Here is a 22,803-nt window from a genome sequence, read left to right as displayed (position 1 = left end):
TGCCTGTAAAACCTTTCTCCCAAAAATAGCCTCCGAAGAAGCAAAAGTATCAAATTTGTAGAATTTTGAAAAAGTATGAAGCGAAGACCAAGTCGCCGCCTTGCAAATCTGTTCAACAGAAGCCTCATTTTTAAAGGCCCATGTGGAAGCCACAGCTCTAGTAGAATGAGCTGTAATCCTTTCTGGAGGCTGCTGGCCAGCAGTCTCAAAGGCTAAGCGGATTATGCTTCTTAGCCAAAAAGAAAGAGAGGTTGCCGAAGCCTTTTGACCTCTCCTCTGTCCAGAGTAGACAACAAACAAAGAAGATGTTTGACGAAAATCTTTAGTAGCTTGTAAGTAAAACTTTAAAGCACGAACCACGTCCAGATTGTGTAATAGACGTTCCTTCTTTGAAGAAGGATTAGGACACAAGGATGGAACAACAATCTCTTGACTGATATTCTTATTAGATACCACCTTAGGTAAAAACCCAGGTTTGGTACGCAGAACTATCTTATCTGCATGGAAGATCAGATAAGGAGAATCACATTGTAAGGCAGATAACTCGAAAAATAGCTATCAAAAAAAGAACTTTCCAAGATAAAAGTTTGATATCTATGGAATGAAGAGGTTCCAACGGAACCCCCTGAAGAACTTTAAGAACCAAATGTAAGCTCCAAGGTGGAGCAACAGGTTTAAACACAGGCTTGATTCTAACTAAAGCCTGACAAATGCCTGAACGTCTAGGACATCCGCCAGACGCTTGTGCAAAAGAATAGATAGTGCAGAAATCTGTCCCTTTAAGGAACTAGCTGACAATCCTTTCTCCAATCCTTCTTGGAGAAAAGATAATAACCTGGGAATCCTGACCTTACTCCATGAGTAGCCCTTGGATTCACACCAATAAAGATATTTACGCCATATCTTATGATAGATTTTCCTGGTGACAGGCTTTCGTGCCTGAATTAAGGTATCAATGACTGACTCTGAGAAGCCACACATTGATAAAATCAAGCGTTCAATCTCCAGTCAGTCAGCCTCAGAGAAATTAGATTTGGATGGTTGAAAGGACCTTGAAGTAGAAGGTCCTGTCTCAACGGCAGAGTCCATGGTGGAAAGGATGACATGTCCACCAGATCTGCATACGAACTCCTGCATGGCCACGCAGGCGCTATCAAGATCACCAATGCTCTCTCCTGCTTGATTTTGGCAATCAGTCGAGGGAGCAGAGGAAACGGTGGAAACACATAAGCCAGGTTGAAGGACCAAGGCGCTGCTAGAGCATCTATCAGCGTTGCCTTGGGGTCTCTGGACCTGGATCCGTAACAAGGAAGCTTGGCGTTCTGGCGAGACGCCATGAGATCCAGTTCTGGTTTGCCCCAACGATGAACCAATTGTGCAAACACCTCCGGATGGAGTTCCCACTCCCCCGGATGAAAAGTCTGTCGACTTAGAAAATCCGCCTCCCAGTTCTCTACACCTGGGATATGGATAGCCGATAGGTGGCAAGAGTGAATCTCTGCCCAGCTAATTATCTTTGAGACTTCTAACATCGCTAGGGAACTCCTTGTTCCCCCTTGATGGTTGATGTAAGCCACAGTCGTGATGTTGTCCGACTGAAATCTGATGAACCTCATTGTCGCTAGCTGAGGCCAAGCCTGAAGAGCATTGAATATCGCTCTTAGTTCCAGAATGTTTATTGGAAGGAGTGACTCCTCCTGAGTCCACGATCCCTGAGCCTTCAGGGAGTTCCAGACTGCACCCCAACCTAGAAGGCTGGCATCTGTCGTTACAATTGTCCAATCTGGCCTGCGAAAGGTCATACCTTTGGACAGATAGACCTGAGATAGCCACCAGAGAAGAGAATCCCTGGTCTCTTGATCCTGATTTGGTAGAGGGGACAAATCTGTGTAATCCCCATTCCACTGACTGAGCATGCAGAGTTGCAGCGGTCTGAGATGTAGGCGTGCAAACGGCACTGTGTCCATTGCCGCTACCATTAAGCCGATTACTTCCATGCACTGAGCCATCGAAGGGCGAGGAATGGAATAAAGAACACGGCAGGAATTTAGAAGTTTTGATAACCTGGACTCCGTCAGGTAAATTTTCATTTCTACAGAATCTATCAGAGTCCCTAGGAAGGAAACTCTTGTGAGGGGGGATAGAGAACTCTTTTCCTCGTTCACCTTCCACCCATGCGACCTCAGAAATGCCAACACTATGTCCATATGAGACTTGGCAATTTGGAAGTTTGACACCTGAATCAGGATGCCGTCTAAATAAGGGGCCACTGATATGCCCCGCGGCCTTAGGACCACCAGAAGCGACCCCAGAACCTTCGTAAAAATTCTTGGGGCTGTAGCTAACCCAAAGGGAAGAGCTACAAACTGGTAATGCCTGTCTAGGAAGGCAAACCTGAGAAACCGATAATGATCTTTGTGTATCGGAATGTGAAGATAAGCATCCTTTAAATCCACTGTAGTCATGTATTGACCTCCTGGATCATAGGTAGGATGGTACGAATAGTCTCCATCTTGAATGATGGAACTCTGAGGAATTTGTTTAAGATCTTTATATCCAAAATTGGTCTGAAGGTTCCCTCTTTGTTGAAAACCACAAACAGATTTGAGTAAAATCCCTGTCCCTGTTCCTTCTTTGGAACTGGATGGATCACTCCCATAACTAGGAGGTCTTGTACACAGTGTAAGAAAGCCTCTCTCTTTATCTGGTTTGCAGATAATTGTGAAAGGTGAAATCTCCCTTTTGGGGGGGAAGCCTTGAAGTCCAGAAGATATCCCTGGGATATAATTTCCAACGCCCAGGGATCCTGGACATCTCTTGCCCACGCCTGGGCGAAGAGCGAAAGTCTGCCCCCTACTAGATCCGTTACCGGATAGCGGGCCGTTCCTTCATGCTGTCTTAGAGGCAGCAGCAGACTTTTTGGCCTGCTTACCTTTGTTCCAGGCCTGGTTAGGTCTCCAGACCGTCTTGGACTGAGCAAAAGTTCCCTCTTGTTTTGCATTAGAGGAAGTTGATGCCGCACTTGCCTTGAAGTTTCGAAGGGCACGAAAATTAGACTGTTTGGCCCTTGATTTGGACCTATCCTGAGGAAGGGCATGACCTTTTCCTCCAGTGATATCAGCAATAATCTCCTTCAAACCAGGCCCGAATAGGGTCTGCCCCTTGAAGGGAATGTTAAGCAGCTTAGACTTTGAAGTAACGTCAGCTGACCATGATTTAAGCCATAGCGCTCTGCGCGCCTGTATAGCAAAACCAGAATTCTTAGCCGTTAGTTTAGTCAAATGAACAATGGCATCAGAAACAAAAGAATTGGCTAGCTTAAGTGCTCTAAACTTGTCAAGTATGTCATCCAATGGAGTCGCTACCTTTAAAGCCTCTTCCAGAGACTCAAACCAGAACGCCGCAGCAGCAGTGACAGGAGCAATGCATGCAAGGGGCTGTAGGATAAAACCTTGTTGAATAAACATTTTCTTAAGGTAACCCTCTAACTTTTTATCCATTGGATCTAAGAAAGCACAACTGTCCTCGACAGGGATAGTAGTACGCTTTGCTAGAGTAGAAACTGCTCCCTCCACCTTAGGAACTGTCTGCCATAAGTCCCTTGTGGTGGCGTCTATTGGAAACATTTTTCTAAAAATAGGAGGGGGAGAGAACGGCACACCTGGTCTATCCCATTCCTTAGTAATAATTTCTGTAAACCTTTTAGATATTGGAAAAACATTAGTGCACACCGGCACTGCATAGTATTTATCCAGTCTACACAATTTCTCTGGCACTGCAATTGTATCACAGTCATTCAGAGCAGCTAAAACCTCCCTGAGTAACACTCTGAGGTGTTCAAGCTTAAATTTAAATGTAGAAATATCAGAATCAGGTTGCATCATCTTCCCTGAGTCAGAAACATCTTAACCACAGAAAGAAAATCTCCTTCTTCAGCTTCTGCATATTGTGAGGCAGTATCAGACATAGCTCTTAAAGCGTCCGTATGCTCTGTATTTCTTCTAACTCCAGAGCTATCTCGTTTTCCTCTAAATTCAGGTAGTCTGGCTAATACCGCTGACAGTGTATTATCCATGACTGCCGCCACGTCTTGTAAAGTAAACGCTATGGGCGCCCTGGATGTACTTTGTGCCATTTGAGCGTGAGTCCCTTGAGCGGGAGTCAAAGGATCTGACACGTGGGGAGAGTTAGTCGGCATAACTTCCCCCTCGTCAGATTCCTCTGGTGATAAATTTTTTAAAGACAGAATATAATCTTTATTACTTAAAGTGAAATCAGTACATTTGGTACACATTCTAAGAGGGGGTTCCACCATGGCTTTTAAACATAATGAACAAGGAGTTTCCTCTATGTCAGACATGTTTGTACAGACTAGCAATGAGACTAGCAAGCTTGTAAAACACTTTAAATCAAGTTAACAAGCAAATATAAGAAACGGTACTGTGCCTTTAAGAGAAACAAATTGTCAGAATTTGAAAAACAGTGAAAAAAGGCAGTAAATCAAACGAAATTTTTACAGTGTGTATAATTAGCTAACAGAGCATTGCACCCACTTGCAAATGGATGATTAACCCCTTAGTTCAAAAAACGGATAAAAAAAACTATATAGACGTTTTTTTAACAGTCACACCAAACTGCCACAGCCTTGCTGTGGGCCTACCTTCCCCAACAAACGATTTTGGAAAGCCTAAGAGCCCTTTAGAGATGTCTTATAGCATTCAGGGGACTCCTGGAGGAAGCTGGATGTCTCAGTCTGTAAAAGTTACTGCGCAAAAACGCACTAAATTAGGCCCCTCCCACTCATAGTAACACAGTGGAAAGCCTCAGGAAACTGTTTCTAGGCAAATTTAAGCCAGCCATGTGGAAAAAACTAGGCCCCAATAAAGTTTTATCACCAAAGTATATATAAAAACGTTTAAACATGCCAGCAAACGTTTTATATTGTAAATATAAAAGAGTTTTACCTCAGAAAGTAAGCATGATACCAGTCGCTATTAAATCACTGTATTCAGGCTTACCTTACATAATTTTGGTATCAGCAGCATTTTCTAGCATTCACATCTTCTAGAAAAAATCTTAACTGCACATACCTCATAGCAGGATAACCTGCACGCCATTCCCCCGCTGAAGTTACCTCTCTCTTCAGTCATGTGTGAGAACAGCAATGGAACATTGAAATCACAGGCAGATTCTTCTATTTTTCTGCCTGGGACAAAATAGTACAACTCTGGTACCATTTAAAAATAACAAACTTTTGATTGAAGCAAGATAACAGCTACATTTCACCACTTTCCTCTTACTACCTCCATGCTTGTTGAGAGTTGCAAGAGAATGACTGGATATGGCAGTTAGGGGAGGAGCTATATAGCAGCTCTGCTGTGGGTGATCCTCTTGCAACTTCCTGTTGGGAAGGAGAATATCCCACAAGTAATGGATGATCCGTGGACTGGATACACCTTACAAGAGAAACTCATACAGTAACTAAAGCCCCAGCTAAAATGTGTTGTGACTGACAAGTAGCTTAGTTGTGTGTATTAGCTTTAAAGAGGTTAAATGCATGGCATAAAAATATTCTGTAACAACTATAGGCCTTTTATTTGTACATGTCCCTTTAATGTAGAGGAATGCAAAAGATGAGTCACTTAAACAACTATAAAGACTTCTTAAAATGGTAGATTTATTAGCTTTGTATTTATACCTCAAAGGGTTTGATGTTACTGGAATTGCTTATGGTAAAAGTGAAATAAAAAAGATGCCCTCAGAGATTTCTACTAGGTCCTTTGTCTTTCAGATCTGGCAGTAAGGTATTATCCCATGATACCAATCAAATCCTCTTTTTTTTTTTTTTTTTTTTTTTTACACAAAAAATATTTCTCATTCCATTACTGCCCTGTTTCCCTTAGAGACATGGAACACAAAAAACATCTCTAAAGCACAAATATGGCCTTACACAGAGCATTCCATAAAGTACAAAAAGGGATGATACACTACCATATGAATGCTTGATTGGGGCCTAGCAGATCTATGTTAACTATGATGCGTATACAATAAAAGCATTATATGTCATTTACAATTTTTCATTTTCTCAAAAAAAATCTAAATTAAAGTGATTATAATGTAGTATTTTCAGATTCAAATATTAGGATTTATCACATTGTGACGGGTTATATAAATTGTTGCTGTTTATTAGATTTAATACAATACAGATGAATACAATGAGTATGAAAGGTGATAGGATAGTAAGACCTTATGCCAAACAGTTTACAAAAGAGGTGATAGCTGTGGCTTGTCACACATGTTAAAACATCTAAAGATTTGTGTACACAGTTTGCTGTTGTATCTAATGATTAAAGTTGTACTCACCTCATCGTCGTTAACCAGCTCCTTCTTGACCACTTTCATTGCATAGATGCGCTCAGTTTTTTTTAACCGAACAAGCAGAACTTTTGCATAGCTGCCTCTTCCAATAACTCGCAAGAGATCAAAATCCTGAAGACCCAGACTGGAGGGGGCCTTTCCACTTTCCCTGCTGTTCATCGCCTACGGGGAGGCATTACAAAGAAAATGAGAGGCTCATTCTAAGATATAAAAATCCATACTGCAGCTATTCAGCTTGTGTTCAATTGCAGGAGAAACTGAAAAGCTGTTTCAAGAATAATGTGTGTCATGAAAGGGTTTCTGGACAAACAAATTGCACTACATGAAACATTAAACATGTATAAAGATATTGTTTTCAAAAGGTAAAATCAAAAGACTATTACAAAGACATGTTTCTGTGATCTGTATCTGCAGCATACAATAAAAATGTTTTTAACATCATGAGAGGGCTCAAACTGAGTTAGCAATGTCTATTTCATACACATATGAGTTGCACATAAAGGATTTTATAAAATGTGAATTTATATATGCTATGAAAATGAGTTGATGCAGAGAAGGATCAAGTCCATTATAAATATTAAAACTATGGCACAATTTTTAGCTAGGCAGATTTACTAAAGTGATTTCAGTATTATTAAAGTGATTCTACTTCAGATTCACTACAAATTTAAGACAATAATCTCACCTCATAACTAATTTAATTTATCAGTAACACCTGTATCAGTAGCAAAAACTGAGAGGGGGGGGGCAAAGAAAATTATGCAACCTTAAATAAAATCTAAAATAGATAATATGATAAAAGTGTAATGTATACTGTAGGTACACAATAGCAATCTCAAACAGCTACCCTTAAGACTATCTGGAATAAAGTCTCGATTGATGCAAGCACTACTCTTTGTCTGCACACAACTTTGTGTTTTTTTAACATAAAGTATATATATATATATATATATATATATATATATATATATATATATATACACACATACATATATATACACACACAGTGGCGTATTCAGGTTTTCGGCTGCCCTAGGCCCATAAAAAATTCACACACAAGAATTAGGACTTTTTTGGCCATGATATTTTTGGGTCACCGGGGCTTACAAAATATTTGCATACACGGAGAGAGAGAGATACACACAACAGGAACCTTCTTTTGGGATAGATATGTTCTGATTACCCATTGACAAAGATACCAACCGGTATCGAAACGTTTGGGGGATTTGTTGATTGATGCTGGATACCTAATAAAGGATATTTGACAAGACCGGAGAGTGAAGCGTTTTCTCTGCCTTCTGGGGTTGAATGGATATTGCTATATGTTTTCTACGCAGCACCCCGGCGGATGCCTTGTGTCACAGTGAGTGCACCTGTTTGGATACTTATATATATATATATATATACACACACACACTAGGGCTGCACGATTAATCGAGGATGCGGTTTTAAACCGTGATTAATCGCCGGGGTTTTAAAAGCACGGGGGTGCGCTATTTTTTGAAGGAAAAAAAAACCCTTCAGATCGTCATGAAAACGGAGGCGGAGAGGGAGGATGAGAGGCGGATGAGAGGCGGACCAGTGTGCGGCCATGGGCGGACCTGAGAATGCCTGTGAAACGGCCATTTTGGAAGAGATTGCAGAGTGTGTGGGAGTCATCTGGGAGTGGTGTGGCGGTGGTCAAGCGGTGGGACAGCTCAAAGTTGTGAGCAATAAAGTGAGTATTGTACAAAAACTTAAGTGCCTTACTTTTTTTTTTTTTTACTTCTGTGGAGCATAACTGAGTTTGATTACATTTTACAATATATTTTATTTATATATGTTCATTAAGGGTTGCTTGTAGGATGTATTGTTAAGGGGATTGTAAATAATATATTCAAGTCAACACATGATGTTACAAAAATATTTATAAATAATATCTACTACTCTCTCTCTCTCTCTCTCTCTCTCTAGTAGATAGATTATAGAGGATGAATGATATAGAGTTACTTACTAGATAGATGATAAATGTAAATATTTACTGTATTTAATATAAAATTTAGTTGAGTCAAGTGTAGATTCCCAGAAGATAGATCATCAATCATCAGTACACAGTGGTGCAGTGCACAACAAGTTTTATTGTTATTATATTTTTCCTCTAATTATAAGAGTTAATTTTAAATTTACATTAGTTACCATTACCCTTATTATACCAGTTTGCAGTCCAGTAGTGTACCATAACAGTACACAAATAATTTTTTATAAGTAATCAAAAATGATCTATATTCTGTAATTGATGTTCCCAAAAAAGTAATTTTTGTTTAATAAAAAAAATATTTTGTCATTCTTTATGGATGGATGCTGCTGCAGCGCAATGCAAGTCATTTAAAAAAAAAATTAAGAAAAATAATAATTTTTTATTGTAAGCTGCAATGCAAGTCAGTTTGTTTTATTTATCATTGCTGCTAGGCTAGTGCTGCAACAATAAGAAATCATTATGCATTTTGGTAAGCCAAAATATCCAAAATAGCATGATGCTTAACCTCTTATTGACCAGACCATTTTTCAATTTTCTTAAGGGCTGTTTTTACATTTCTGCAGTCTTTGTCTTTAGCTGTAATATACCCACACATATTATATACCGTTTTTCTCGCCATTAAGCGGACTTTCTAAAGACACTATTATTTTCATCATAGCTTATAATTTACTATAAAAAAATTGTAAAATATCTGGAAAAAATGGAAAAAACACACTTTTTCTAAGTTTGACCACCAAAATCTGTTACACATCTACAACCACCAAAAAACACCAGTGCTAAATAGTTTCTAAATGTTGTCCTGAGTTTAGAAATACCCAATGTTTACATGTTCTTTGCTTTTTTTTGCACGTTATAGGGCAATAAATACAAGTAGCACTTTGCTATTTCCAAACCACTTTTTTTCAAAATTAGCGCTAGTTACATTGGAACACTGATATCTTTCAGGAATCCCTGAATATCCCTTGACATGTATATATTTTTTTTTTAGAAGACAACCCAAAGTATTGATCTAGGCCCATTTTGGTATATTTCATGCCACCATTTCACCGCCAAATGCTATCAAATAAAAAAAAAAAATCGTTCACTTTTTCACAAATTTTGTCACCAACTTTAGGTTTCTCACAGAAATTATTTACAAACAGCTTGTGCAATTATGGCACAAATGGTTGTAAATGCTTCTCTGGGATCCCCTTTGTTCAGAAATAGCAGACTTATATGGCTTTGGGGTTGCTTTTTTGTAATTAGAAGGCTACTAAATGCTGCTGCGCACAACACGTGTATTATGCCCAGCAGTGAAGGGGTTAATTAGGAAGCTTGTAGGGTTAATTTTAGCTTTAGTGTAGTAGACAACCCCAAGTATTGATCTAGGCCCACTTTGGTATATTTCATGATACCATTTCACCGTCAAATGCGATCAAATTAAAAAAAAATTTTGTATAATGCCCAGCAGTGAAGTTAATTAGGTAGCTTGTAGGGAGCTTGCATGGTTAATTTTAGCTTTAGTGTAGAGATCAGCCTCCCACCTGACACATCCCACCCCCCGATCCCTCCCAAACAGCTCTCTTCCCTCCCCCACCCCACAATTGTCCCCGCCATCTTAAGTACTGGCAGAAAGTCTGCCAGTACTAAAATAAGTTGTTTTTTTTTATTATTATTATTTATTTAGCTGTGATAGACCCCCCTTAGCCCCTAACCTCCCTGATCCCCCCCAAACAGCTCTCTACCACTCCCCCGCTGCCTATTTGCCACCAGTTTGCCCCCCAAAACAATGTTTTGTTTTGTTTTAAATATATAAAATATACGTTTTCTGTAGTGTAGTTGCCCCCCCTCTACCTCTACCTCCCTGATCCTTTTATATTTTTTTTATTATTTTTCCCCCCTCCCTTTCACTGATCATTGGTGGCAGTGGTTGCTGCGCACGCACGTCCCCCGAACGCTCCCGGCGTGCACATTGCACTTACAGGAACCGGATGCCGGGCCACCCACCAACAATCGGCACCATCGCTACCGGTGCAGAGAGGGCCACAGAGTGGCTCTCTGTGCATCGGATGCTTGAAAAAGGGTATTGCAGGATGCCTCAATATCGAGGCATCACTGCAATACCCTGAGAGCTGCTGGAAACTATCGCAATCGCTTCCAGCACTCAATTAGAGCAAGGACGTGCCAGGTACGTGCATTGTCACTAACTGACAGTTTTCTCAGGACGTACCAGGCACATCCTTGGTCGTTAAGGGGTTAAATGTGCAATCTGCATTCATCGTGTCAGGTGTGCATGTGGTAAGAACTGGCTAGCTAATTTCATTCAATTAGCTTTGTGTGTCTGGACAGTCACTCTGCTGCATTTGCTATTCATTTAGCTGTGTGCATTGTACTACCTTTACTGTATACTTGTACACAAATCCTACTGCTCTAAATTCAGCACTTTTCAGGTTTCTCCATACATACACTGCTTCATATGTTAATCATACCCACAGTCAGAATGACTGTACAAGAAAACATGACAATGGTGTGTCAGAAGACCTAAGAACTGGCTAGTTGCTACTATGTAACCCCACAGCACAGACATCTAATTTTATGGTTTGTATTTTTATGCTCCAAGAGTGTATTGTACATTGAGAAACATGTACATTAAGATTCTGTAGTGTTAAACTTTTTAATGAAAAATTAAGGTGTTACAGTAATTTTTAAGAAAATCGCAATCCCCCACATTCACCTGCAGTGAATCCAATAGATACTACACCAAGCTGACCAAGGGAAACCGCCTAAGGTGCAACACAAGCCCAACGAGCAACGAGACTCAGAAAACCTGGCAAACCAAGACCAGGTCAAGTAATCCGAGTAAAGTGACATAGCCCAAGTTTCCAGGAACTGGGGAACCTCAAACCAACCCTGGAGCCTAAAGGTCCAGTAACAACCCACAACTGGATCCACAAGGGAAAATGCTGAATGAAACCCAGCAACCGGAAGCCCCAGAGAGAACAGGCCCGAAGCCCCAACTGTTTAGACAAACAAGACCCGCAAACTTAACACCCCGTCTGAATAACAACCCAGACTACAGGGGATACTAATGCAATATCCGTATAAACCCGGATAACAAGAAAAACTTGCAAGTCCCGACATAAGGAAGAGACCACCCCTTGCCGAAGTCCCACTCTCCAAGGAGCCAAGGCGGTAAAAGTCGTACGACGACGCTAGAGCCTCTAGACTCACCAACAGCCTCAGGACAATAAGGCAAGGGAGATCAAAACCACTCGAGCAAAGGCTAGTCTCCACATCACCTCTGTACAAGCGGATGATCATAAGGAGAAAAGGGCGCAAACCAACCCCAGTTCCGGGAGGAACCCCAAGCAAGCCCAAGGAGACCATGCCCAGTGTCCCTAACAGGGAACAAACATCTCCCAGGCCCCTAAAAGGAGACCTAACATGGAGACCACAAAGGAAGACCAAAAAGTCTCAGAAAAACAGCTACACAGTACACACAGTCGATGTGCAATAGCTGCAGCTGGTTACATTCTGCAACCCAACTGCTGCAAGGCAGCCGAACTACCCTTCAAACTACTAGCTACTGAGGACCAAGTCCAATGACAATCCTCGAGCCTCAAAAGAAAAAGGCCAAACCATTCACTCGGCGAGAAGAAGGTGCTAAGCCCTCCAACTCTGCACTATGTGGGAGAGGAACTCTAGGGTCCGATAATACCGGACGCCATAGAAAATGATGCAGCGGAAACTCAACTGACCCAGTCATCCAAATTGAAGGCTATAAGGACTGAGACAATCCTTCCTGCCTTGTAGACCCACAGGTCCTCTAGAATGCTTAGTTGAATGTTAAACAAATGATAACATGAGCACTCGGCACCTTGACTGGACCAACCAATCAGAACGGTGCCACACGTCTAAAACACTTCCGCAGAAGTAACAGAGTACCGATCCCAGTTTAAGATTCCTGAAGGAAAATAATAAACAAATTAAAATATATCCTAATTGGATAAAAAGAAAATATAATAGGTTAACACCCAATAAGAAAACGGAGCCCTAATCTTCCAAAAAAACTGGGAAGGATCTCAAAAAATAACAGTCAGGAGATTACATCATCCCCATATGTCTAATGAGGTGCAACATTCGAAGCAGACTGAAAATTCCCGTATCAGAGAAGGATAGGATAATTTAATAACTGAAAAACATGTCTGAGTAAGACGTGCCACTCTATAATGAAAGGCACAACACTCAGGGACAGTTACACCCACAGGGAACTGTACAGGTCCTCCCCAAGGTGGTAGACCCGGGACAATAGGGCACAAGCACAAACGCGCATAAACGTCTTAACTCTGCAGGCAAATAATCCCCCAAAAATCGTGGAAGTGAAAACGTGCTGCAACCTCCGGGGGGGGGGGGGGGGGGGAACATGCTGCCCTGCATGGAGGAATAATCATAAACTGGGTTACTCGCATGTGTAGAAGTATGGAGCGGTAGGGAACTCGCCTCTCGGAGGACAGGACCCCCAGAGGCGGATGGCTCAGCTGTCCCTGGATTCCCCGAGCCTGAGGAACAAGGCGCTCTCATATGGCATACAGTACATAACTGGTTGACATGTGTCTCAGCATCAGAATAATCCATAACTGGATAGAGGATATGTAAAAATGGACTAAAAAGTAAAACAAAACCGGCACCTGACACCCACAATGGCTGGGCCACTCACCACCTCCTATGACTAGACCCCTGTGAACTAGAATTTCTCCTTCGCCACACGGTCGGGAATGAGGAAATGGAAGATGGAGCGTAACCACGCCCGACCACAAGGTGAACCGTATAGTCCAAAAAAGCGCACCCAACCATAAGGTCGCGTCACTTTCAAAGGCCTCAATGTCCCAACCACGAGCCCCGTAAACACCACCCATAAGCAGGTTGAATCACATAACAAACATGATTATAAACCCCCCCTGTTCAATAACCCCCCTCAGGAGATAGTAACCCTTGATTCCAAGATACTAAAGGAGATTTACTGAGACCCTTATGTTAAGTTTGACCAGCAAGGTGGTAGCCTCTCGGGAACACATTTGTATTACAGTACATTCATAAAGAAAGTAAAATGAAACAATCTTGCCGGAATCTACGCTGTGGAACAGGAACACGGCCCTTCAAGTGTGACGGATAGTAGCTCGCCTCCACCATGGACTTGAGAGAAGAAAGCAGGCAGCGGAGCGAAGTTCAACAACACTGATTGCTTGAAGAGCTGTTAACATGAGTCGGGATGGTTTCGCAGAAAGACTCTTCCTGCATCTCCGGACTCCAACTTTCATCCAAGCCCTCACTGAGAGGCTGACAGGATTACTTAAAACTCCTGTCCCATGCTGAAGAGTACTACCCTCCATAAGAGACAAGCCAACCTCTTGGGACGAAAGGCAAAGAATGACTGGAGGATGAGGGGAGTGGGAGGAGTATTAAAGCCTTTGGCTGGGATGTCTTTGCCTCCTCCTGGTGGCCAGGTTCTTATTTCCCAAAAGTAATGAATGCAGCTGTGAGCTCTTTCCATTTAAGAAGAAAATAGTGAAAAACCCAACCACTCGCAATGACATGTGCCCTCAGGTGTGTGCCCGTTCTAGTTGCACACTCACTGACATGAACTTCTTGAGTTTTCGTTAACTCTTGTAATCTAAATACCAATTTTTAAGTCTAACATTTTTTAGTTTTTGAGATATAGGTATCCTCATAAATCACCCCCCCCCTTTGACCCCCCTTAAGTGGATGTTTGGGAAATAATAAAACATGTGTTTCTTTATTTTTAAAGGCGAATCTAAAAACCAATTTTCACGTCTGTAATATCGTCAGTTTTGAGATATAGGTATCCTCATAAAGATACCCCTTAAGTGGATTTTGGGGAAATGGTAAAACACGTGTTTCTTTATTTTTCAAGAAGAATCTAAATACCAATTTTCATGTCTATAATATCGTCGGTTTTTGAGATATAGGTATCCTCATAAAAAAGTTCAACATCCTTTATTTACCCCCTAAAGGACATGAATTTCAAAAATCCTTCCTTAGTGGTTGCCTGTGTCATAAAAACAAAGTAACTTCCAAATTTCACGTTCCTAGGTTAAACTGTCAGTCAGGACTTCTTCTTTTATAGATATATATATTTAGATATAGCCAGGGCTTTTTTCTGCCGGTACGCAATGGTAGACCATACCGGCACCTCTGCACGCAGTACCGGCACCTCTTCAAAGTATTCACTTTGTTAGATCAATAGGCACTTCAGCAAGTGGGTCAGTTTCTCTGAGACCCAGACCGCTCCTGTCCATTTCTCATCAGCAGTGCCAGGGCCAGCCTTAATTTGTGTTTCATTTATATTGTTATATTCCTTTCTGACACCGTATGTATCACAATATTATGTCTCATTGGGCATGTTTTTTATAGTGTGTATATTGTTTTAAATTATTTTCTAGGTATTTGATTGGTTGCCCCTGCCTTTATGAAGGGGGTGTCAAATTGTATTACCTATTCCTATGATTAAGTGTCCACTTGTGGCACGAAAAGCGTAAGGAGTTTTCTCCTGCTCTGTGCCTATGTTTTAACTATTTACGAATAAAAGTGTTTTTATTTTATTCCGTGCCTCCCGAGTGCTGCTCCATTTTGTTTTTGCCAGCCTTAATCTTGTTTTAGGATAGCGCATTATACTTATAAAGATGCGCACAGCAAACAGACCTGGTTGTTTTTTTTGTTTTTTTATAACTTTATTTATGTAAATGCTGGATCCGCCACAACATGGAAAACATTGTACAAAGATTTACATTTACAACTACAATGGTTGAGGAAGGGGTAGCGTACTCTCGCACCACTAGGGTAGGCGAGCGTCGCCAACAGCAGATCAATTTCCACATCGTTACAGAGACCAGCATCGTTTCCAATTTTTAACAAATACAAACATTCAACAAACAACAACTTAACAAAAGGAGAGTCGCCCTACTAGACCTTCCACTCCAGGGTAGGAAGGGGAAGGGCGAAAAAGGGGGGGGGTTGTAGTATTCACACCCTGGCACAGAGTGAGACCAAGATGTAGGAGAGCGATGGGGCAAAGAACCCCGTCGCAACTTTCAGGTTGTAGGAAGTGAAGGGGGGGGGCACCATCTGCCATGGAGATTTTCTTCCAGCATAAACAAGGAGTTGCGGAAGGGGTAGAGTATTCTATTTCTCACTTGTGGGGATATGTATAAAAGATAGGGTTCCCACTTATGGATAAAGGCCTTGATTCTCCTCTCCAAATCTCCCTGTACATCTGTCTGTTCCATAAGCACCTGATTGTGTATTGCGTGTAATAACTTCCCAAAGGGAGGAGCTTTATTAGTCGCCCAGTATTGCAAAATAAGTCTTCTAGTAAGAAGTATAACAGAATAGAGAAATTTCCTGCGTCGCTGTGTAACCTCAAAGTCGTGCATAAAGATAATATTGGTTGGTGTCAGGACCACCGTTTCCCCCAGAACCTTATGCAGCCAATACTTCAGCTTACCCCACAGTCTAACAAGTTTGGGGCAGTCCCAAGTAAGATGAGTAATGTCAGGGGATGGAAGGGAACACTTAATGCAGCTGTCAACTGCTTGTGGTACCATCTTAGCTCTGAGCTTTGGGAGAATGTATGCCTGGTGAAGAAGTTTTGTGTGGGCTTCCCTTGAATATGCAGAGAGAGTGGCCGTGTGAACTTTAGAGAAACTGTCGATTAGGTCTGTCATGGTAATGGAAACACCTCTTATCTCCTGCCATTTGTTATAAATTGTCTGCAGAACCGGTTGCTCTAGGTGGGTTGCTATTTCATTGTATATGTTGGTAATGGAGTGTGAGCCTCGTTTCGCAATACGGAATAGCCTATCTATGCTGGAGTTAGTGTTTGTGAGTTGGTTGGCGGTAATGAGGGCCCGAACATAGTGTCTACATTGGAAATAAGCAAACATAGTATCAGGTGGGATATTATAGATCTCCCTCAGAGTCTGGAATGGGAAAATTTGAAATGTAAGAGGGTTGAATAATTGTGCAATGGTTGTCAGCCCGAGGGTCCCCCAGATTTGGAAGGCCTGCGTAGTGTACCCCGGAATGAATTTAGGGTTCCCATGGATGGGTAAGTGTTTAGTAACTTCATGGTCAATTTTCCAGAATCTGCACATCTTGTACCATGTTCTAAGTGGGTACCGGAACAGTATGTTTTGAGAGATGTGGGGGGGGAGGGACGATAACTTAGCATGCGGCAAATAAGCCACGTTGAGAGGTGCAACTATGTCAAGTTCGATAGCAGGGCTGAAATAGTCAGATCTGGTGAGCCATCCTATGGTCAGTTTAGCTAGCGTTGCCCAGTTATACCATTGGATGTTTGGAAACTTAAGACCTCCCGCACTCACTGACATGGATAATTTTGCCTTACTAATCCTATGCTAGACCTGGTTGTTTTTTTAAAGGTCTTTTTTTTATGCTGCTGTCTCGCTACTATGCGCTATTACAGAGCGCATGCTGGGAACAGTAGGCACACTACATAGGGAGCATAAGAATTGTTGCCTGCCACTCTGTCACTGTGCATGCTAGCAGTAGACAATCAGAAAGGATACAACACAGCAATCTCCTGGAACGTGGGATATTACACAGGGACAGGAATCACACTGCTTCCAGTAAAGGCTGTGACACACTGCAAGTGGAGCAGTGCGCAGCGTGTAGATGCAGCTGTGCGCGCTCAGTGTGTCCTGCCTTTTCATCTCTGAGCACTCTGCTGCGTCAGCTCGCGTAGCTGAGCACTCAGAGATGAAATAATTGAACTTCAGAATCGATGCAAAGCAGCTGCTTCGCCTCGCGCCGCATCGCTTGCAGTGTGTCACAGCCTTAAGGGTCCTCCAACGCCACCATAGCTCTCATTTGCCTATTTACCAAGGTAAGTGCTGTCACTTATGGTCCAAAAAAATCAGGAACAAATATACGATTATTACAGGACCTGCAGGGGAACGCTCAGATATTTATATATTTGGAAAGTGATCTCTTCTCTCCAGCAGGCAGCATATCTCCTTGTTTAGCTGCTGTAAAACCCCATGCCACAGATTGTCATTTTATTTCTATAACTTGCCTGTAGCATACTGTTCGCATGGATGGTATACCTCTTTTTTTTTATACACACTGTTACATAAGTTTGAATATATGACACTGCATGCAAACTGAACTAAAAAGAGAAAGCATTGGACATGTTATGCCTGTTTATGCTTATCACAAATCAGCAGGGATATCTTTATCTAACTGCACAGCTCTTCCAGTCCTTAAACCCCAATATACACAGTGAATAATATATGAGCAAATACAATGCAATATACCATATATGTCCTTGTTGGCAAATGTCTTGACAGTATAACTTGATCTGCAGCTGTGTAAAAAGATGGATGCATGAATGGGTTCTGATAAAGAGACAGTCTACACCAACATTTTTATTTTTTAAAAAGATAGATAACCTCTTTATTACCCATTCCCCAGTTTTGCATAACCAACACAGTTATATTAATATATGTTTTACCTCTGTGATTACCTTGTATCTAAGCCTCTGCAGACTGCCCATTATCTCAGTGCTTTTGACAGACATGCAGTTTAGCCAACCAGTGCAAACTCCAAAATAACTCCACGGGAGTGAGCACAATGTTATCTATATGACACACATGAACTAGTACTGTCTAACTGTGAAAAACTTTCAAAATGCTCTGAGCTAAGAGGTGTTTTTCATGGTTTAGAAATCAGTTTGAACCTACCTAGGTTTAACTTTTCAGAAATACCACCAAAGTAACAAAGCAAATTTAATGATAAGTCAATTGGAAAGTTGTTTAAAATTGCATGCTCTATCTGAATCAGAAAAGTTTAATTTTGACTAGACTGTCCCTTTAATTTGTGGAAAGCTCCCAGTTCATGTTTTACAGTAGTGTACTTATGTAATTATTTTATGGAGTCTAAAATCAATAATTGCAAAGGTAAAAAGAGAATGGAAAAAAAATAGAAATGTGAAACTGTGAGCAAAATATATCAATTTATTATACATCAATAAGTAGACATGGACATTCAGATGCTTAGTTAGCATCTAAAGTGTACTGCACTCTCTCACAAGAAGATAACCAGCTCCGAAAAAACAGAATTTATGCTTACCTGATAAATTACTTTCTCCAAAGGTGTGTCCGGTCCACGGCATCATCCTTACTTGTGGGATATTCTCTTCCCCAACAGGAAATGGCAAAGAGCCCAGCAAAGCTGGTCACATGATCCCTCCTAGGCTCCGCCTTCCCCAGTCATTCGACCGACGTAAAGGAGGAATATGCATAGGAGAAATCATATGATACCGTGGTGACTGTAGTTAGAGAAAATAATTCATCAGACCTGATTAAAAAACCAGGGCGGGCCGTGGACCGGACACACCGTTGGAGAAAGTAATTTATCAGGTAAGCATAAATTCTGTTTTCTCCAACATAGGTGTGTCCGGTCCACGGCGTCACCCTTACTTGTGGGAACCAATACCAAAGCTTTAGGACACGGTTGATGGGAGGGAGCAAATCAGGTCACCTAGATGGAAGGCACCACGGCTTGCAAAACCTTTCTCCCAAAAACAGCCTCCGAAGAAGCAAAAGTATCAAATTTGTAAAATTTGGTAAAAGTGTGCAGTGAAGACCAAGTCGCTGCCTTACATATCTGATCAACAGAAGCCTCGTTCTTGAAGGCCCATGTGGAAGCCACAGCCCTAGTGGAGTGAGCTGTGATTCTTTCAGGAGGCTGCCGTCCGGCAGTCTCATAAGCCAATCGGATGATGCTTTTAAGCCAAAAAGAGAGAGAGGTAGAAGTTGCTTTTTGACCTCTCCTTTTACCAGAATAAACAACAAACAAGGAAGATGTTTGTCTGAAATCCTTTGTAGCCTCTAAATAGAATTTTAGAGCACGAACTACATCCAAATTGTGCAACAAACGTTCCTTCTTTGAAACTGGATTCGGACACAAAGAAGGCACAACTATCTCCTGGTTAATATTTTTGTTAGAAACAACTTTCGGAAGAAAACCAGGTTTAGTACGCAAAACCACCTTATCTGCATGGAACACCAGATAAGGAGGAGAACACTGCAGAGCAGATAACTCTGAAACTCTTCTAGCAGAAGAAATTGCAACCAAAAACAAAACTTTCCAAGATAATAACTTAATATCTACGGAATGTAAGGGTTCAAACGGAACCCCTTGAAGAACTGAAAGAACTAAATTGAGACTCCAAGGAGGAGTCAAAGGTTTGTAAACAGGCTTGATTCTAACCAGAGCCTGAACAAAAGCTTGAACATCTGGCACAGCCGCCAGCTTTTTGTGAAGTAAAACAGATAAAGCAGAAATCTGTCCCTTCAAAGAACTTGCAGATAATCCTTTCTCCAAACCCTCTTGTAGAAAGGATAGAATCTTAGGAATTTTTATCTTGTTCCATGGGAATCCTTTAGATTCGCACCAACAGATATATTTTTTCCATACTTTATGGTAAATTTTTCTAGTTACAGGCTTTCTAGCCTGAATAAGAGAATCAATGACAGAATCTGAGAACCCACGCTTTGATAAAATCAAGCGTTCAATCTCCAAGCAGTCAGTTGGAGTGAGGCCAGATTCGGATGTTCGAACGGACCTTGAACAAGAAGGTCCCGTCTCAAAGGTAGCTTCCATGGTGGAGCCGATGACATATTCACCAGGTCTGCATACCAAGTTCTGCGTGGCCACGCAGGAGCTATCAAGATCACCGAAGCCCTCTCCTGATTGATCCTGGCTACCAGCCTGGGAATGAGAGGAAACGGTGGGAATACATAAGCTAGGTTGAAGGTCCAGGGCGCTACTAGTGCATCTACTAGAGTCGCCTTGGGATCCCTGGATCTGGACCCGTAGCAAGGAACCTTGAAGTTCTGACGAGACGCCATCAGATCCATGTCTGGAATGCCCCATAATTGAGTTATGTGGGCAAAGATTTCCGGATGGAGTTCCCACTCCCCCGGATGAAATGTCTGACGACTCAGAAAATCCGCTTCCCAATTTTCCACTCCTGGGATGTGGATTGCAGACAAGTGGCAGGACTGAATCTCCGCCCATTGAATTACTTTGGTCACTTCTTCCATCGCCAGGGAACTCCTTGTTCCCCCCTGATGGTTGATATATGCAACAGTCGTCATGTTGTCTGATTGAAACCTTATGAATTTGGCCTTTGCTAGTTGAGGCCAAGCCTTGAGAGCATTGAATATCGCTCTCAGTTCCAGAATGTTTATCGGGAGAAGAGATTCTTCCCGAGACCATAGACCCTGAGCTTTCAGGGGTTTCCAGACCGCGCCCCAGCCCACCAGACTGGCGTCGGTCGTGACAATGACCCACTCTGGTCTGCGGAAGCTCATCCCTTGTGACAGGTTGTCCAGGGTCAGCCACCAACGGAGTGAATCTCTGGTCCTCTGATCTACTTGGATCGTCGGGGACAAGTCTGTATAATCCCCATTCCACTGTCTGAGCATGCACAGTTGTAATGGTCTTAGATGAATTCGCGCAAAAGGAACTATGTCCATTGCCGCAACCATCAAACCTATTACTTCCATGCACTGCGCTATGGAAGGAAGAAGAACAGAATGAAGTACTTGACAAGAGCTTAGAAGTTTTGATTTTCTGGCCTCTGTCAGAAAAATCTTCATTTCTAAGGAGTCTATTATTGTTCCCAAGAAGGGAACTCTTGTTGACGGGAATAGAGAACTTTTTTCTACGTTCACTTTCCACCCGTGAGATCTGAGGCTAGGACAATGTCCGTATGAGCCTTTGCTTGTGGCAGAGACGACGCTTGAATCAGTATGTCGTCCAAGTAAGGTACTACTGCAATGCCCCTTGGCCTTAGCACCGCTAGAAGGGACCCTAGTACCTTTGTGAAAATTCTTGGAGCAGTGGCTAATCCGAATGGAAGTGCCACAAACTGGTAATGCTTGTCCAGAAAGGCGAACCTTAGGAACCGATGATGTTCCTTGTGGATAGGAATATGTAGATACGCATCCTTTAAATCCACCGTGGTCATGAATTGACCTTCCTGGATGGTAGGAAGAATTGTCCGAATGGTTTCCATTTTGAACGATGGAACCCTGAGAAATTTGTTTAGGATCTTGAGATCCAAAATTGGCCTGAATGTTCCCTCTTTTTTGGGAACTATGAACAGATTGGAGTAAAACCCCATCCCTTGTTCTCCTAATGGAACAGGATGAATCACTCCCATTTTTAACAGGTCTTCTACACAATGTAAGAATGCCTGTCTTTTTATTTGGTCTGAAGACAATTGAGACCTGTGGAACCTTCCCCTTGGGGGTAGTTCCTTAATTTCCAGGAGATAACCTTGAGAAACTATCTCTAGCGCCCAAGGATCCTGAACATCTCTTGCCCAAGCCTGAGCGAAGAGAGAGAGTCTGCCCCCCACCAGATCCGGTCCCGGATCGGGGGCCAACATCTCATGCTGTCTTAGTAGCGGTAGCAGGCTTCTTGGCCTGCTTACCTTTGTTCCAGCCTTGCATCGGTCTCCAGGCTGGCTTGGTTTGAGAAGAATTACCCTCTTGCTTAGAGGATGTAGAATTTGAGGCTGGTCCGTTTCTGCGAAAGGGACGAAAATTTGTTTTATTTTTAGCCTTAAAAGACCTATCCTGAGGAAGGGCGTGGCCCTTTCCCCCAGTGATGTCTGAAATAATCTCTTTCAAGTCAGGGCCAAACAGCGTTTTCCCCTTGAAAGGGATGTTAAGCAATTTGTTCTTGGAGGACACATCCGCTAACCAAGACTTTAGCCAAAGCGCTCTGCGCGCCACAATAGCAAAACCTGAATTTTTCGCCGCTAATCTAGCTAATTGCAAAGTGGCGTCTAAGGTAAAAGAGTTAGCCAATTTAAGTGCTTGAACTCTGTCCATAACCTCCTCATAAGAAGATGCTTTATTGAGCGACTTTTCTAGTTCTTCGAACCAGAAACACGCTGCTGTAGTGACAGGAACAATGCATGAAATTGGTTGTAGAAGGTAACCTTGCTGAACAAACATCTTTTTAAGCAAACCCTCTAATTTTTTATCCATAGGATCTTTGAAAGCACAACTATCTTCTATAGGGATAGTGGTGCGTTTGTTTAGAGTAGAAACCGCCCCCTCGACCTTGGGGACTGTCTGCCATAAGTCCTTCCTGGGGTCGACCATAGGAAATAATTTCTTAAATATAGGGGGAGGGACAAAAGGTATGCCGGGCCTTTCCCATTCTTTATTTACAATGTCCGCCACCCGCTTGGGTATAGGAAAAGCTTCGGGGGGCACCGGGACCTCTAGGAACTTGTCCATCTTACATAATTTCTCTGGAATGACCAAATTGTCACAATCATCCAGAGTAGATAACACCTCCTTAAGCAG

At 42.1% G+C, this 22,803-nt stretch overlaps 1 protein-coding gene across 1 annotated transcript in view; it reads right to left on the bottom strand.

Annotated features, from left to right (window-relative positions):
- The window catches only part of PRKCI (protein kinase C iota), a 555,904-nt gene that overhangs the window by 202,905 nt on the left and 330,196 nt on the right, over positions 1-22,803 (bottom strand). Inside the window, exon 9 of the mRNA XM_053710130.1 lies at positions 6,364-6,540. Within this exon, the coding sequence (XP_053566105.1) occupies positions 6,364-6,540 (177 nt within the window). The remainder of the gene's footprint in view (positions 1-6,363; positions 6,541-22,803) is intronic.

Source organism: Bombina bombina, chromosome 4 (assembly GCF_027579735.1).
Source record: "Bombina bombina isolate aBomBom1 chromosome 4, aBomBom1.pri, whole genome shotgun sequence".
NCBI lineage: Eukaryota > Metazoa > Chordata > Amphibia > Anura > Bombinatoridae > Bombina > Bombina bombina.
The sequence above is the reverse complement of the archived record's forward strand: the minus strand, read 5'-3'. Positions and strand labels throughout refer to the sequence as shown.